This window comes from Odocoileus virginianus, chromosome 3, assembly GCF_023699985.2.
Source record: "Odocoileus virginianus isolate 20LAN1187 ecotype Illinois chromosome 3, Ovbor_1.2, whole genome shotgun sequence".
Classification (NCBI taxonomy): domain Eukaryota; kingdom Metazoa; phylum Chordata; class Mammalia; order Artiodactyla; family Cervidae; genus Odocoileus; species Odocoileus virginianus.
The window spans coordinates 5,070,976-5,087,138 of record NC_069676.1 but is presented as its reverse complement, the minus strand read 5'-3'; the positions used below and the strand labels follow the sequence as shown (position 1 = coordinate 5,087,138).

The window sequence follows — 16,163 nt, the reverse complement described above, 5'->3', positions numbered from 1 at the left end:
GTCCATCCCCACTCCCGGAGCTTGCTCAGACTCACGTCCATCTAGTCGGTGATATCCAACCATTTCATCCTCTGTCGCTCCCTTCTCGTCCAGCCCTCAATCAGGGGGAGATGAGAGCTCATCAAAAAATCGCTGTCTCCCCCGCTTCACCCCTTTCCCCGCCCCGCATCCTTGTGTTGTTTCCTACAGGAGATTCAGAACAGACCCCCAGCCCCCAGTCCCACCTACCCTTGGGGGTTGGGAGGAGGACTCATCACAGACCTGCGTCTCTCTGTTCCCTCCCACCAAAAGGGTCAGAACCGCCGGCTTCCCCCTCCCCCCGGCCCCGCCCCAACCTTCCTCTTGAGGGTTTCATCATAGAACCCCCAGTCCTGTCCACCCCATCCAGGGGTCAGAACAGTCCCGCGGCCTCGCCCTCGGCCTCGCCCTCCTGTCCTCTTCCCCGGCCTCGTGCGCCCCGCGCGGCCGGGTCTACGCGGTACTTGCATCGGCGCAGGGGTTCGGTGAGGCTCCGCGGCGCGGGGTCGTCCAGATCCTCGGGCTGCAGAAAGCTGCGGTCCAGCACCTCAGCCGCCTCCTGCCAGTTGGCGAAGCAGGCGGGGCCCAGGCGCCGGATCTCGTCGGCCGCGTCGAGCGTCAGCACATCCCCGCTGGGTTTGAGCACCACGACAGCCGGCAGGCGCTCCACGGAGAACTGGCGCCCAAGGTCCCTGCGGGGCGGGTGGGTCAGTCCGATCGGACCCTCGTCCTGGATCCTGAGCTGAGGAGCCCTCCACCCCTCCTCCTAGTATTTACTGAGCGCCTTCTGTGTGCAACTGGCCCACACCAGCCTCTGGGAATGCCCAGGAACCCAGAGAGGCCGGGGGCCACACTGGCCTCCCGGCTGTGCACCCACCACAGGGCCTTTGCCCTGGCTATGTCCTCTACCTTCAGCACTCTCCCCAGACATCTGAGGATTGAGACCCTGTATGCTGCAGACACCTAGCCTTACGTTTCAGTGCCTCTCTCTCTGCTCATGCACGACTCTCAGCACCCAACACACTGCATAGTTTATTTCTCCTGTTGTCATTTTCTCCCACAGTAGAAAGTAGTTTCACTGGGGCACGGATTTCTGTCTGTATACCCGGGTGTCCCCAGTTCCTGAAACAGTGTGGGGCACAGAGTAGATGCTTGGAAAATGCACATGGGATGAAGGAATAAATATTGATCAATTCCATAAAGAGATATTAAACTGGCTAAGGGTCAGAGAGGGCCTCTCTCAGGAGGTGCCCTTGGAGCTGAGATCTGCAGGATGAGGAAGGGGAGAACAGGGGAAGGCTTTCCCAGGCAGAGGCTTAGCTGGTGCAAAGGCCTGGACGTCTGGGAGAGATTGGAGTGCCGCCCTGATCATAGTGCAGGGCCATGGGAAGGACTCGATTTTGTTTTCTGGATGAGAGGAAGGCTGTCAGAAGCCATCCACTGGAGGCCCCAGACTTCATCTCCCGTTTAGGCCAGAATCTTATGCAGTCTTCGTAGAGTAAAGAAGGCTGCCAGGGCTGGGCCCATTCATCAGCAGTTCTTAATTTGGGTTCTCCGGTGGCCCTTTTGCCAACCTTCATGCAGAGAAACATAGTGCTTGCAAAATCCCAAAGGAATAGGTTGCCAGACTTAGCAGCTAGAAATAGAGGATACCCTGTGTGAACAAATTTGAATTTCATGTAAACAACAAATAACTTTTTATAAGTATGTCCCTGAATTATGTGGGACATACTTATAATTCTCCATTGCTTATGTGAAATTTATATTGAACTGGGTAGCCTGTATTTTGTTTATTTTAAAAAATTGTTTTTAATTTGGCTATGCAGCCTATGGGATCTTAGTTCTGTGACTAGAGATCAAACCCACAACCCCTGCATTGGAAGTTTGGAGTCTTAACCCCTGGACCACCAATGAATTCCCCTGGGTATCCTGTATTTTATCTGGCAGCCTGGTATGTAGGAAGGGTAGAAACTGTCTGGATACTTGCCTAGGGGAAGGGTATCCTACTCTTTGTGACCCCATGGACTGTAGCCCACCAGGCTCTTCTGTCCATGGGATTCTCCAGGCAAGAATACTGGAGTGGGTTGCCATTCCCTTCTTCAGGGGATCTTCCCAACCCAGGGATTGAGCCCTTGACTTTTCTCCTGCATTGGCAGGCGGGTTCTTTACCACTAACACCACCTGTTGTTGAGAGGACCCTGCCCCAAACAAAGTTAGTGTTTGGCTGTGATGCCCTTGTAGTTGGCATTTCTTGCCCCGCGGGAGCGAGATATTTGCCCTTTGGGGAATGGAGCCTCCTCAGCTGCAGAAGCCTGTGGGAGTGAGCAAATTTGCAAGCTCTGATAATCTTGGGTAGTGGATAAAGGTCTCCATGACCAGAAACTTCGAAGTTTTGTAACAAAACTGATGAGATCAGTAAAATGTCCCAAAATCTGCAACATACTTTCAAATGGTTCAGCACAAACTTCACACCAGTGGAGATAAAGCAAATAGAAAAATATGAATAATTTTCATGGGGTTCATTGTGTGCTCCTTCCAACTTTTTGGTATCTTTGAAATTATTCTTATCTCTCTCTTTTTTTTCTCTTGGATGCTCTGTGTGGCTTGCAGGAAATTTTTCATGATAAAAACGTGGGGCTTAAAAAGAATATAAGTCTGAGACTCCCCTGGTGGTCCAGTGGTTAAGACTTCATGCTTCCACTGCAGGGAGCATAGGTTTGATCCCTGGTGGGGGAATTAAGATCTTGCATGCCATGTGGTGCAGCCAAAAAATAAAGAATGACAGTCTTATTGCAGAAAAGGGGAAAGTTTTAAAATAGCCACAAATAATCACACTGTTTATCGGGCAGCTCACTGGAAAGCTTGAACCCAACCACCTCTCTCAGCTCCACTGCTGTCTGAAGATCGCATGCCCGCTTATTAGGTGACATTTGGGGCACTGCTACACATGATGCCTGCTGGCTTCCCAGGTGGGCGCTGGTGGTAAAGAACCCGCCTGCCAGCGCAGGAGACAGACTTGATCCCTGGGTTGATCCCTGGGTCGGGAAGATCCCCTGGAGGAGGGCATGGCAACCCACTCCAGTATTCTTGCCTGGAGAATCCCATGGACAGAGGATGGCTACAGCCCATGGTTATAATCCATGGGGTCACAAAAGAGTCGGACACAACTGAAGTGACTTAACATACATGCATGGTGCCTGCTGGCTTCTTACTCTGGGTGTTCCCTGAACTGGCTGTTTTTTCTCCGAAATCCTCCAAGCCTTTGTGCTGTGTCTGTCCTCTGCCTGGAAACCCTTCCCTTTCCTCACTCTTTACCCTCCTATCTATCCTCTCTGTCCTTGGGGTTCTCCTTTTGAAGCCATTTCCTCTGGGAAGCATCCCCCGACTCCCAAATCTCAGCAAGGTCTCCCTGTTATATTTTCAGAAGACACCCTGGCTTTGGCCTTTGGAACTGCTGCAGTTTGTTATTATGTATTTCTTTGAATGTTTGAGTCTTGGTTTTATGTTTGGCCTGCCTGCTAGGTGGTAAACTCCCCTGCAGCTGGGTGGAAATGGGCTTAGGTGCCTCTCCCTCCCCCATCTCCACACCTGACTTCTCTGTCCTGATTGGCCCACAGAGGGTGCTTTTATCAACTCCAGATGGAACAGATACACCAATAAACAAATGGTCTTCCTGGGTAGCTCAAATGGTAAAGAATCTGCCTGCAACGTGGGAGACCTGGGTTCGATCCCTGAGTTGGGAAGATCCCCTAGAGAGGGGCATGGCAACCCACTCCAGTATTCTTGCCTGGAGAATTTCATGGACAGAGGAGCCTGGTGGGCTCCAGTCCATGGGGTTGCAAAGAGTCGGACATGACTGAGCAACTAACACTTCACTTTCAGCAGAAACAGCCCCTCCTCCAGGAAGCCCTCCCTGACCTCTCCTCTTGTCTCACCTCCTCAGGTCATCCTCAAAGGGCAAGAAGAGCCACTTCTTGGGCATGTCCCTGAGGAACAGGTCTTGCTGCTCCTCCGTCGGGTCCTGGGACACGTACACCAGGGCCAACTGGGCTGCCCGCAGCACGTAGAACTCATCCGTGAGCCGCACGAAGAAGTCCCGGAGGATGGGTGCAAAGGCCTGGCATTCCGGGCAAGACCCAGCACCAAAGAACAGCAGCAGCAGCCGGTTTTCCAGCCGACGGCTGAGCTCAGCCTCTGTGTCCAGCTCATCCTGGTCGCTGTTGTTTCGGATCAGGACGCGGCCAGAGAAAAGGGAGGCCATAGCAGCTCCGGCTGGGTGCTGGGGACAGGGTGGAAGGACTTCGTGTGACCCTGAGCCTGCTGGCTGGCTGCTGCCCCGGGATTAGGCATCCTTAAGAGGCCAGTGTAGGACGTCAGTAATCTGACTAAACCTCGACCTGATTCTTTGCTGCCTCTGAGGGCAGAGGGCCAGCTGCTCATGGGCTGGTCTCAGGAGACAGCTGCGAAGAAATTAAGAAGCCAGTCAGACTGAGATGCGGGTGTGAAAATATTTTATTCAATTGTGATGTAAAAAGATAAGTGAATCTTACTGAATGCACTCAGGAATTCAATCTTCATGAATGCATTTGGTAATCCTAAATCACAAAGACTCTATTAATTAATTACTGTGATGTCTAAGTTGTTGTCACTCAGTCATGTCTGACTCTTTGTGACCCCATGGACTGCAACACTCCAGGCTTCCCTGTCCTTCACTATCTCCTGGAGTGTTCAAACTCATGTCTGTTGAGTTGATGATGCCATCCAACCATCTCATCCTCTACTGTTCCCTTTTCCTCCTGCCCTCAATCTTTCCCAGCATCAGGGTCTTTTCCAGTGAGTCAGCTCTTCATGTCAGGTGGCCAAAGTATTGGAGCTTCAGCCTCAGCATCAGTCCTTCCAATGAATATTCAAGATTTCTTTCTTTTAGGGTTGATTGGTTTGATCTTCTTGCAGTTCAAGGGACTCTCAAGAGTCTTCACATTTCAAAGGTATCAGTTTTTCAGTGCTCAACCTTCTCTATGATCTAACGCTCACATCCCTACTTGACTACTGGAAAAGCCATAACTTTGTCTGTACGGACCTTTGTCGGCAAAGTGATGTCTCTGCTTTTTAATATACTGTCTAGGTTTGTCATAGCTTTTCTTCCGAGGAGCAAGTGTCTTTTAATTTCGTGGCTGCAGTCACCATCCACAGTGATTTTGAAACCCAAAAAATAAAAGTCTGTCCCCATCTATTTGCCATGTGATGGACTGGATGCCTGATCATAGCTTTTTGAATGTTGAGTTTACTGTGATTTCTAAGTTGAGATGAGTGTAAATGATACTTGAAGGTATCCGCCTGCCATGACCATGAGGTGCTATGAAATTATCTTAGATTTACGCAGGTGACAGAGTCACAGAACTGGCCAATAGCTGCTTTGGTAGCCCATGAGAACATGCACAATTCCAGTTAGAAGTTAATAAGAGTCAGCTATATTTTTTCTTCCCTCCTCCCTCCTGAATTCTGTGTGGACAGCCCACCTTGAGATTCCACGGTGTCTAAGTGTGAAACTCACCGTCATAGTATTTTGCAACCCTCTCCCATCAAGCCCTGGGGACTAGTTTCCCTCTCCTTAAAGCCAAGTTAGCTCCTAACTTGCCCCCCACCTTTTTTTAAAGTTTATTCATTAAAAAAATATTTTTAAATTTATGGGTCTGTTGGGTCTTCACTGCTACTCGCAGGTTTTCTCTAGCTGCAGTGAGCAGGGTCTGCTCTTCGTTGTGGTGTGTGGGCTTCTCATTGTGATGGTTTCTCTTGTTCCAAAGCACGGGCTCCAGAGCACAGGTTCAGCAGTTGTGGCACACAGGTTTAGTTACTCCGAAACATGTGGGATCTTCTTGGACAAGGGATCGAACCACTGTCTCCTGCATTGGCAGGCAGATTCTTAACCACTGAATGACCAGGGAAGTCCATTCTTAACTTGCTTTGACCAATAGAATGTGGTGGAAGATGCGAATTCTCAGGATAAGGCTATTCTCGCCTCCCACGCTCTTTTGGAACTTGGCCTCCTGACATCCCGTGTAAGGAAGCTGATCTAGCCTCAAGGCTGGCAGACTTTTTATGTAAAGGGCAAGGGAGTAAATATTTTCCACATTGTAGGCCATATGATCTCTGCTACAACTTGGAATTCTCTCATTATGTGCTTTCAAAAGCTTCTCTAAATAATATGAAAATGAATTTATGTGTCTGGCTTCCAATAAAACTCTGTTTACAGACATGGAAATTTGAATTTCCTAGAATTTTCATTTGTCATGGGATACCAATCTTTTGCCTTTTTTTTTTAAACTGTTCAAAAATGTGAAAACCATCCTTTGCCCATAGTGAGCAGGGTTTGGCCTGTGGCCCTGTTCTAGCCTACTGGTTCAGAAGCCACATGGAAGACACCTAGATGCCCAGCCAACTGCCAGGACCAACTGCCACACGTGTGCCCTTACAGCCTAGCTGCTAGCAGAATGTAGCAGAGTGACCGAGCCAGGTGAGGCCGGCAGGGGACCATCAAGTGTTACTGACCAGGGTTGGGTTCTTGGCCTCCTTAATCAATAGAAATTGATCAGAGGCCAGACAAGAAGTTCGAGCAAGACTTTACTGGCAACCCTGCTGTAGCAGTGGGGAGAGAGAACAAGTAAGAGTCTGTTGCTTGCTCACTCACTGGGAGGGGGAAAGCTTGTTCCTTATTTGGGGTGAGGCTAAGTGTGTGTCCAGGAGTTGGGTAGGAGCGGTGGCTTTGGTGGTGGTGTGTGCAGGTGGCATACCCGATTATTGTTGCTAAGTAACTCAGTCCTGTTCAACTCTTTGCGACCCCATGGACTGCAGCACGCCAGGCTTCCCTGTCCCATCTCCCAGAGCTTGCTCAAACTCATGTGTATTGAGTCGGTGATGCCATCCAACCATCTCATCCTCTGTCGTCCCCTTCTCCTCCTGCCTTCAATCTTTCCCGGCATGAGGATCTTTTCCAACGAGTCAGTTCATCGTATCAGGTGGCCACAGTATTGGAGCTTCAGCTTCAGCATCTAATGAATATTCAGGATTGACTTCCTTTAGGATTGACTTGTTTGATCTTGCTGTCCAAGGGATTCTCCAGCGTCTTCTCCAACACCACAGTTCAAAAGCATCAATTCTTCTGCATTCAGCCTTCTTTATGGTTCAACTCTTATATCCATACATGACTACTGGAAAAACCATAGCTTTGACTATACAGACCTTTGTTGGCAAAGTAATGTCTCTGCTTTTTAATATGCTATCTAGGTTAGTCATAGCTTTTCTTCCAAGGAGCAAGCGTCTTTTAATTTTGTGGCTGCACTCACCATCTGCACTGATTTTGGAGCCCCAAAAAATAGTCTGTCACTGTTTCCATTGATTCCCCATCTATTTGCCATGAAGTGATGGGACCTGATGCCATGATCTTCATTTTGTGCATACTGAGTTTTAAGCCAGCTTTTTCACTCTCCTCTTTAACTTTCATCAAGAGGCTCTTTAGATCCTCTTCGCCTTCTACCATAAGGGTGGTGTCATCTGCATATCTGAGGTTATTGATATTTCTCTTGGCAATATTGATTCCAGCTTGTGCTTCATCCAGCCCTGTGTTTCAAATGATGTACTCTTTATTTAAATTATATAAGGGGGACAACATACAGTCTTGATGTACTCCTTTCCTAATTTTGAACCAGTCCATTGTTCCATGTCCAGTTCTAACTGTTGCTTTTTGACCTGCATACAGGTTTCTCAGGAGGCAGGTAAGGAGGTCTGGTGTTCTCATCTCTTGAAGAATTTTCCAAAGTTTGTTGTGATTGACACAGTCAAAGGCTTTAGCGTAGTCAATGAAACAGAAGTAGATGTTCTTCTGTAATTCTCATGCTTTTTATGATCCAACAAATGTTAGCAATTTGATCTTTGGTTCCTCTGCCTTTTCTAAATCCAGCTTGAATGTCTGGGAATTCTCGGTTCGTGTTCTGTTGAAGCTTGTCTTGGAGAATTTTGAGCATTTCTTTGCTAGCATGTAAAATGAGTGCAACTGTGTAGTAGTTTGAACATTCTTTGGCATTGCCTTTCTTTGGGATTGGAATGAAAACTGATCTTTTCCAGTCCTGTGGAACTCCTGAGTTTTCCATATTTGCTGGCATATTGAGTGCAGCGCTTTCACAGCATCATCTTTTAGAATTTGAAATAGCTCAACTGGAATTCCATCACCTCCACTAGCTTTGTTTGTAGTGATGCTTCCTAAGGCCCACTTGACTTATCACTCTAAGATGTCTGGCTCTAGGTGAGTGATCACACCATCGTGATTATCTGGGTCATGAATATCTTTTTTGTATCATTCTTCTGTATTCTTGCCATGTCTTCTTAATATCTTCTGCTTCTGTTAGGTCCATACCATTTCTGCCCTTTATTGTGCCCATCTTTGCATGAAATGTTCCCTTGGTATCTCTAAGTTTTCTTGAAGAGAGTTCTAGTCTTTCCCATTCTATCATTTTCCTCTATTTCTTTGCACTGATCACTGAGGAAGGCTTTTTATCTCTCCTCGCTATTCTTTGGAACTCTGCATTCAAATGGGTATATCTTTCCTTTTCTCCTCTGCCTTTTGCTTCTCTTATTTTCTCAGCAGTTTGTAAGGCCTTCTCAGACAGCTGTTTTGCCACTTTGCATTTCTTTTGCTTTTAGTTTTACCAGTTTATTGCTACCAACCCATCTCCCTCCAGCTTCATCTATGTGTGCTCAGTCATGTAACCCCATGAACTGCAGCCTGCCAGGCTCCTCTGTCCATGGGAGTCTTCAGGCAAGAGTACTGGAGTGGGTTGCCATTTCCTTCTCTATGCATTTCTTTTTCTTGGCAATGGTTTTGATCACTGCCTCTTGTATAAAGTCACAAACCTCCATCCATAGCTCTTCAGGCACTCTGTCTATCAGATCTAATCCCTTGAATCTATTTGTCGCTTCCCCTGTATAATCATAAGGGACTTGATTTAGGTTTACCTGAATGGTCTAGTGGTTTTTCCTACTTTCCTCAATTTAATTCTGAATTTTGCAATAAGGAGTTCATGATCTGAGCCACAGTCATATCCAAGTCTTGTTTTTGCTGACTGTATAGAGCTTCTCCATCTTTGGCTGCAAAGAATATAATCAGTCTGATTTTGGTATTGACCATCTGGTGATGCCCATGTGTAGAGTCATCTTTTGTGTTGTAGGAAGAAGGTGTTTGCTACAACCAGTGCATTCTCTTTGCAAAACTGTTAGTTTTTGCCCTGTTTCATTTTGTACTCCAAGGCCAAACTTGCCTGCTACTCCAGGGATCTCTTAACTTCCTACTTTTGCATCCTAACCCCCTATGATGAAAAGGACATCTTTTTTTGGTGTGTGTTCTAGAAGGTCTTGTAGGTCTTCACAGAACTGTTGAACTTCAGCTTCTTCAGCATTAGTGGTTGGGGCTTAGACTTGAATTACTGTGATATTGAATGGTTAGCTTGGAAACAAACAGATATTATTCTGTCGTTTTTGAGATTGCACCAAAGTACTGCATTTTGGACTCTTTTGTTGACTATGAGGGCTACTCCATTTCTTCTAAGGGATTCCTGCCCACAGTAGTAGATATAGTGGTCATCTGAGTTAAATTCACCCATTCCCGTCCATTTTAGGTCACCGACTCCTAAAATGTCGACGATCACTCTTGCCATCTCCTGTTTGAGCACTTCCGATTTACCTTGATTCGTGGACCTAACTTTCCATGTTCCTATGCAACACTGTCCTTTACAACATCAGACTTTACTTCCATCACTAATCGCATCCACAACTGGGTGTTGGTTTTGCCTTAGCTCTGTCTCCTCATTCTTTCTGGAGTTATTTCTCCACTGATCTCCAGTAGCATATTGGGCACCTACTGACCTGGGGAGTTCATCTTTCAGTGTCATACTTTTTTGCCTTTTCATACTGTTCATGGGGTTCTCAAGGCAAGAATGCTGAAGTGGTTTGTCATTCCCTTCTCCAGCGGACCTCATTTTGTCAGAAGTCTCCATGACCCGTCCATCTTGGGTGGCCCTACCCAGCATTGGCTCATAGTTTCACTGAGTTAGACAAGGCTGTGATCCATGTGATCAGTTTGATTAGTTTTCCGTGACTATGGTTTTTATTCTGTCTGCCCTCTGATGGATGAGGATAAGAGGCTTGTGGAAGCTTTCTGGTGGGAGGGACTGGCTGTGGGGCCATGCTCAGCACATCTTTAATCCAATTTTCTGCGGATAGGTTGGGCTGTGTTCCCTTCCTGTAGTTTGGCCTGAGGTCAAACTATAGTAGGGCTAATGGCAGTAATGACCACCTTCTTCAAAAGGACTTATGCCAGAATGCGGGGCCTCCCAGGACTGCTGTAGTTAGTGCCCCTGACCCTCGGCAGGCCACTGTCAACCCACACCTCCACCAGAGACTCCTGGACACTCACAGGCAAGTCTGGCTCACAGTCTCTTGTGGGGTCACTGCTCCTTTCCCTGGGTCCTGGTGTGCACAAGGTTTTGTTGGGCCTTCCAAGAGTCTTGTTTCCCTGTGGGTTCTCAGCCCTTTAGCTGGATCCCCAGTTTGGGAAATCTGTTGTGGGCCTTAGAACTTCTGCAACAGTGTGAGAACTTCTTTGGTATAATTGTTCTCTGTTTTGTGGGTCATCTGCTCGGCAGCCCTATGGTGGGGCTAATGGTGACTTCCTCCAAGAGGATGTAGGCCACATGCCACGATGCCCAGGTCTGCTGCAGCCAGAGCCCCTGTCCCGTGGCAGGACACTGCTGACACTTGCCTCCACAGGAGACACCCAAACACTCAAGAGCAGGTCTGGCCCAGTCTCCTGTGGGGGTCACTGCTCCTTTCCCTGGGTCCTGGTGTGCATAAGGGTTTGTTTGCGCCCTCTAAGCATCTCTGGTGGGTCTGAGATTTGATTTGAAATGCGATTGCACCTCTCCTACCATCTTATTGGGGCTTCTCCTTTGCCCTTGGACACTGGGTATCTTTTTTTGATGGGATCCAACATACTCCTGTCAATAGCTGTTCAGTAGCTCGTTGCGATTTTGGTGTTCATGCAGAAGATGAACTTTTGTTCCTGATACCCTGCTTTTGTTCCCCGATCTTCAGAAGTGGCAGTTGGGGTTTTTTTTGGTCTTTTTGTACCTTGTTGTCCACAGTTTGCAGTTTTTTTGTGTGTGTTTTTTAAAAAATATTTATTTGTGTTTATCTATTTGGCTGTACCGGGTCTTAGCTATGGCATGCAGGATCTTTAGTTGTAGCATGTGGGATCTAGTTCCCTGGTCAGGGATTGAACCCAGGCACCCTGCCTTGGGATCGTGGAGTCTTAGCCACTGGACCACCAGTGAAGACCCATATGCAATAGTTTTTAGTGCTTGATCTCCCTCGTAGCTCAGTTGTTAAAGAATCTGCCTGTAATGCAGGAGACCTGGGCTCGATCCCTGAGTTGGGAAGATCCCTTGGAGAAGGAAATGGCAACCCACTCCAGTATTCTTGCCTGGAGAATCCCATGGACAGAGGAGCCTGGTGGGCTACAGTCCACAGGGTCGCAAGAGTCGGACACAACTTAGCGACTAAACCACCATGAAAGCAAAACTTGCTCAATCGTGTCTGACTCTTTGCAACCCCATGGACTATATAGTCCATGGAATTCTCTAGGCCAGAATACTGAGTGGGTAGCCTTTCCTTCTCCAAAACCACCATAGTTTCTTTGTATTTTGCTCCACAAGGAGACATTTGTCCAGGTACAAGCATTGCAGCAAAGGGTTCCAGGTCCCAGGTCCTAATCTCAGAGATAGCTCATGGGACCCTGAGAAAGAGTTGATGACCCTTGTATGAAAGCACTCAGTTTGGAGTGATTTACTACACAGCACTAGGTAACCAGAACACCAGATCTTGTGGACGTTTTCTTGATCTGGGGAAATGTGAGAGACTCTGAAAGAAACTCAGTACTGGTTTTAAATAGCAAAAAAGAAAACCCACGCAATCCTCATTCTCAAGAGTCTCCTTTGCCTTGTCAAGGCTTTTGTCACCAGGCCCATACCTGATGGGTCCTCTAGGCTTTGCTGGTGGCCCTGTGGTTAAGAATCCGCCTGCCAATCCAGGAAACGTGGGTTCAGTCCCCGTGTCAGGGGGACCCCCTGGAGAAGGAAGCGGCAACCCATTCCAGCATTCCTACCTGGAAAATCCCATGGACAGAGGAGCCTGGTGTGCTATGGTCCATGGAGTTGAAGAAGAATCAGATATCATTCTGATAGGGATAGAGTGAGATAGTTACAAGGTTAGAAATCCCACTTGGGGATGGTAGGTAGAGAAGGAAGTGCCCAGGCCTTCTGGCGACTAAGCAACAATTGGAACATTTTGAAATTAAACAAACTTACTTAGGCCAGTATCACAGAAAAAGATACAAGACCGGCTCTTGGCCTTGAGAGGTCTGTAAGATAAAGAATCCTGAAAAACTGCATTCCAGCACTTAGCGTACACAAGAATATGGGGGAAAGGTGAAAGAAACTAGGGGAAAGGTGACATTATACTGAACCCTGAGATGAATTACCATATTTTAGTCTATGTTACAGACTTTTTTCTAAAAACCAATGATTCTAGGTAGCCCATGAGAGTCCCACTTAGACCATATAGAGCTAAAAGAGGAGCTAATGATGTAAGTCTTGACATCTACCCAAGAGTGAGGAAGAAAGTGGCATTCTTTCCTCCCCACTTTTTCTTTGTAAAGATGTGTCTGTTTGCTTATTTATTTGTGGCGGTGCTGGGTCTCCGTCGCTGCTGGTGGGATGTCTCTAGTTGCAGGGAGAGGGGACTGCCTTACGTTGTGATGTGCGGGCCTCTCACTGTGGTGACTTCCCTTGCTGCAAAGCAAGGCTCTGGGAGCTCGTCTTCGGTTGCTGTGGCGCCCGGGCTTAGCTGCTCCAAGGCCTGTGGGGTCTTCCTGGACTAGGGAGCGAACCTGTGAGCCTTGTTTTGGCAGGTGTATCCTTAACCACTGGACCGCCTGCCTGTGGCTCAGACGGTAAAGAACCCACCTGCGATGCAGGAGACCTGGGTTCGGCCCCCCTCCCTCGCTTTGCCTGCCTGCTTGTGTCCTTCACAAGCATCTTACGCTATTAAACCCACTTCTTACCTATCACGTTGCCTCTTGTTGGATTCTTTCTGCACCAAGACAAAAGCATCTGAGCTTCAGCAAGCCCTGTGATCAGGTGTGACTTTCAGCTGGGAGACTGTGGGTTTGAGTCCCATCTGAGGCATGTGGCTTCAATTCCGTTCAGAAACAATTTCCTGGTCAGATTTTCCTCGGTCTGCCAGAACCGTGGGAAGTCCCAACTTGTTATGAATTCCAGATGTTACTGAGAGCAAAATAATTCTCAACAATGAATTTTCCCATGATGTTTATGAGGTGTGAAAAAAAAAAAGGAAGCCTCAGGAAAATGGTGTTGGGAGGCCAGAAGGGGGCGCTCTCACGCAGTACACTCAAGGTCAATGATAGAAAGAACTGTCCTTTACAGGCCCCAACAGAAGAATCATCAGTCACAGGCACCAAGAAGAAAAGATGTACATTGCATCGCATACAGGTAATCGACTACCCTAGGAACTTTGCCAATGAGAAACTGTCATCACCTGAACTCTCACTTTTCTCCGATAGATTTTCCTAAAACAATGCCTCTCAACTTCCTCCTTTTTCTTCGTAAAATAATGACCCTCTCCTTTAAAAAAATGATTATTTATTCATTTATTTGGTTTTTCCAGTAGTCATGTATGGATGTGAGAGTTGGACTATAAAGAAAACTGAGCACGGAAGAATTGATGCCTTTGAACTGTGGTGTTGGAGAAAACTCTTGAGAGTCCCTTGGACTGCAAGGAGATCCAACCAGTCCATCTTAAAGGAAATCAGTCCTGAATATGCATTGGAAGGACTGATGCTGAAGCTGAAACTCCAATACTCTGGCCATCTGATGCGAAGAACTGACTCATTTGAAAAGACCCTGATGCTGGGAAAGATTGAAGGTGGGAAGAGAAGGGGACGACAGAGGATGAGATGGTTGGATGACATCACTGACTCAATGGACATGAGTTTGAGTAAACTCTGGAAGTTGGTGATGGATAGGGAGGCCTGGTGTGCTGCAGTCCATGGGGTCGCAAAGAGTCAGACACGACTGAGCAACTGAACTGAACTGAACTGAACTGATTTATTTTGGCTGCATTGAGTGTTTGTTGCATCATGGGCTTAGTTGTGGTATGTAGAATCTTAGTTCCCCAAGCAGGGATTGAACCCAGTCCCTCTGTATTGAGAGCACAGAGTCTTATCCACTGGACCACCAAAAAATCCCCTTGTCTGTTTTTTTTTTTTTTTTTAATCATTGGACTTGCTTATGGTTTTTGCTGTAGCTTGCGTGTCCTGAATTGCAATTCCATGTTACTCCCCTATAAGCCCATCTTTGCTGGTAAAATAAATGTTTTATTTTTAAGGTCAACAGAGGTGCTGGCCTTGCATTCTCGGAACAGCCCTATAAAGCCTGCATGGTTTTACTCCATTTTACAGTGAAGCACAGAATCTGGGAGCAATCACTCAGCCAATGATATCTGTCAGACTGCACAGCCCATTCCAGCTTGACCGGATCTTTCAGCTATCCCAGAATTTCCAAACTGTACCACCTCCACCCTTTGGGCCCAGATCATTGTAGGGGCTGTCTTGAACATCACAGGACATTGGCAGCATCCCTGGCCTCCACTCACTAGATATCATAACAGCTTCCACTCCCACCACACATGATTCATTGTAACAATTAGCAATGCCTCCAGGGACTTCCCTGGCTGTCCTCAGCTGAGACTCTGAGCTCCCAACACAGGGAGCCCTTTTAGCCCCTGGTCAGAGAACCAGATCTCACATGCCACAACTAAGACCCAGCACAGCCATATAAATAAATACAAAAATAAATACTTTAAAAAACATCTCTAGGTGTCAACAAATGTCCAAAGGGGGCAGGATCGCCTCCTAGTTGAGAATCACTGCTCCAATGTGTTACCCTGCTGTTATTGGGCTGACTGGTTGCTCTTGCAGAGACATATGCAAGTCCTAACCTCTTAGAACCTGTGACTGTGACCTTTTTTTGGAAAAAAGGTCTTTGCAGATGTAATTAAATTAAAATTTCATGATGCAATCATCCTGGATTATCTAGGTAGGTCCTAAATCCAACAAGTGTCCTTGTAAGAGGAACAAGAGATACACACACAAGGAAGCAATGTGAACATGGAGGCAGAGATTGGACAAAGGTGGCCATAAGCCAAGAAATGCCTGGAACTGGAGGCAGGAGGTAGATGCTCGTCCACCCCCCCCCCACCCACCCAAAGTAAAGGGATCAGGGATTCATTCCCCGTGGACTGAAACTCCAAGACAAAAACTGCAGGACAATTAAAGGAGGAGGCTGGGCCCTGCCCAGACCACATATTTCTTATTCTCGAAGTCAGGAGAACTTCCCGACCACACATGTGCAGAAAGACTCTTTAGAAGTCAAAGGTGATGTGAAGGGATGCTCTATGCCTTTTCAGTAGAATCCATCTTGGCTAAGAGATGCGTACGCACACATGGGAGGATCCTGAGATATACCAAACATGGACTGCAAACCAGGAAATCAAAATGACTGTCCAAAGGAAGCCCAGAAGAAATGCCCCCTAAAAGCAATTCAACTACCACAAGGGCGTAACTCAGCGGCTCTTTCTCTCTCTGAGTTTGGCCATGTGCCTATCCACATGTCGGTCAGATCAGTCACTCTGTCATGTCCAACTCTTTGCGACCCCATGGGCTGCAGCATGCCTGGCTTCCCTGTCCATCACCAACTCCTGGAGTTTGCTCAAACTCATGTCTATCGAGTCGGTGATGCCATCCAACCATCTCATTCTCTGTCAACCCCTTCTCTTCCTGCTTTCAATCTTTCCCAGAATCAGGGTCTTTTCTAAGGAGTCAGTTCTTCACATCAGGTGACCAAAGTACTGGAGCTTCAGCTTCAGCATCAGTCCTTCCAATGAATATCCACATGTACTGTACTCTTTTTCTCTTAATAAATACCTTGTTTCACTACTTTCCATCTTGGCGGGAACTCTTT

At 47.2% G+C, this 16,163-nt stretch overlaps 1 protein-coding gene across 1 annotated transcript; it reads right to left on the bottom strand.

The window, feature by feature from the left end:
* Positions 1-391: 391 nt before the first annotated feature.
* On the bottom strand, positions 392-4,376 carry NXNL1 (nucleoredoxin like 1). Its single transcript, XM_020898813.2, has 2 exons — positions 3,954-4,376; positions 392-710 (listed from the first exon to the last, which is right to left on the bottom strand). Exons 1-2 carry the CDS (start codon positions 4,277-4,279, stop codon positions 392-394), a joined length of 645 nt encoding a protein of 214 aa, XP_020754472.1. The 5' UTR covers positions 4,280-4,376.
* Between the last annotated feature and the right edge of the window lie 11,787 nt (positions 4,377-16,163).

Bases quoted from the DNA above. Each gene is read 5' to 3' on its own strand.
- NXNL1 (XM_020898813.2), bottom strand. From the start codon at position 4,279: ATGGCCTCCCTTTTCTCTGGCCGCGTCCTGATCCGAAACAACAGCGAC. The intron at 711-3,953 runs GTGAGACAAGAG...CCCGCCCCGCAG, and splicing joins TTTGAGGATGACCTGAGGAG to GGACCTTGGGCGCCAGTTCT.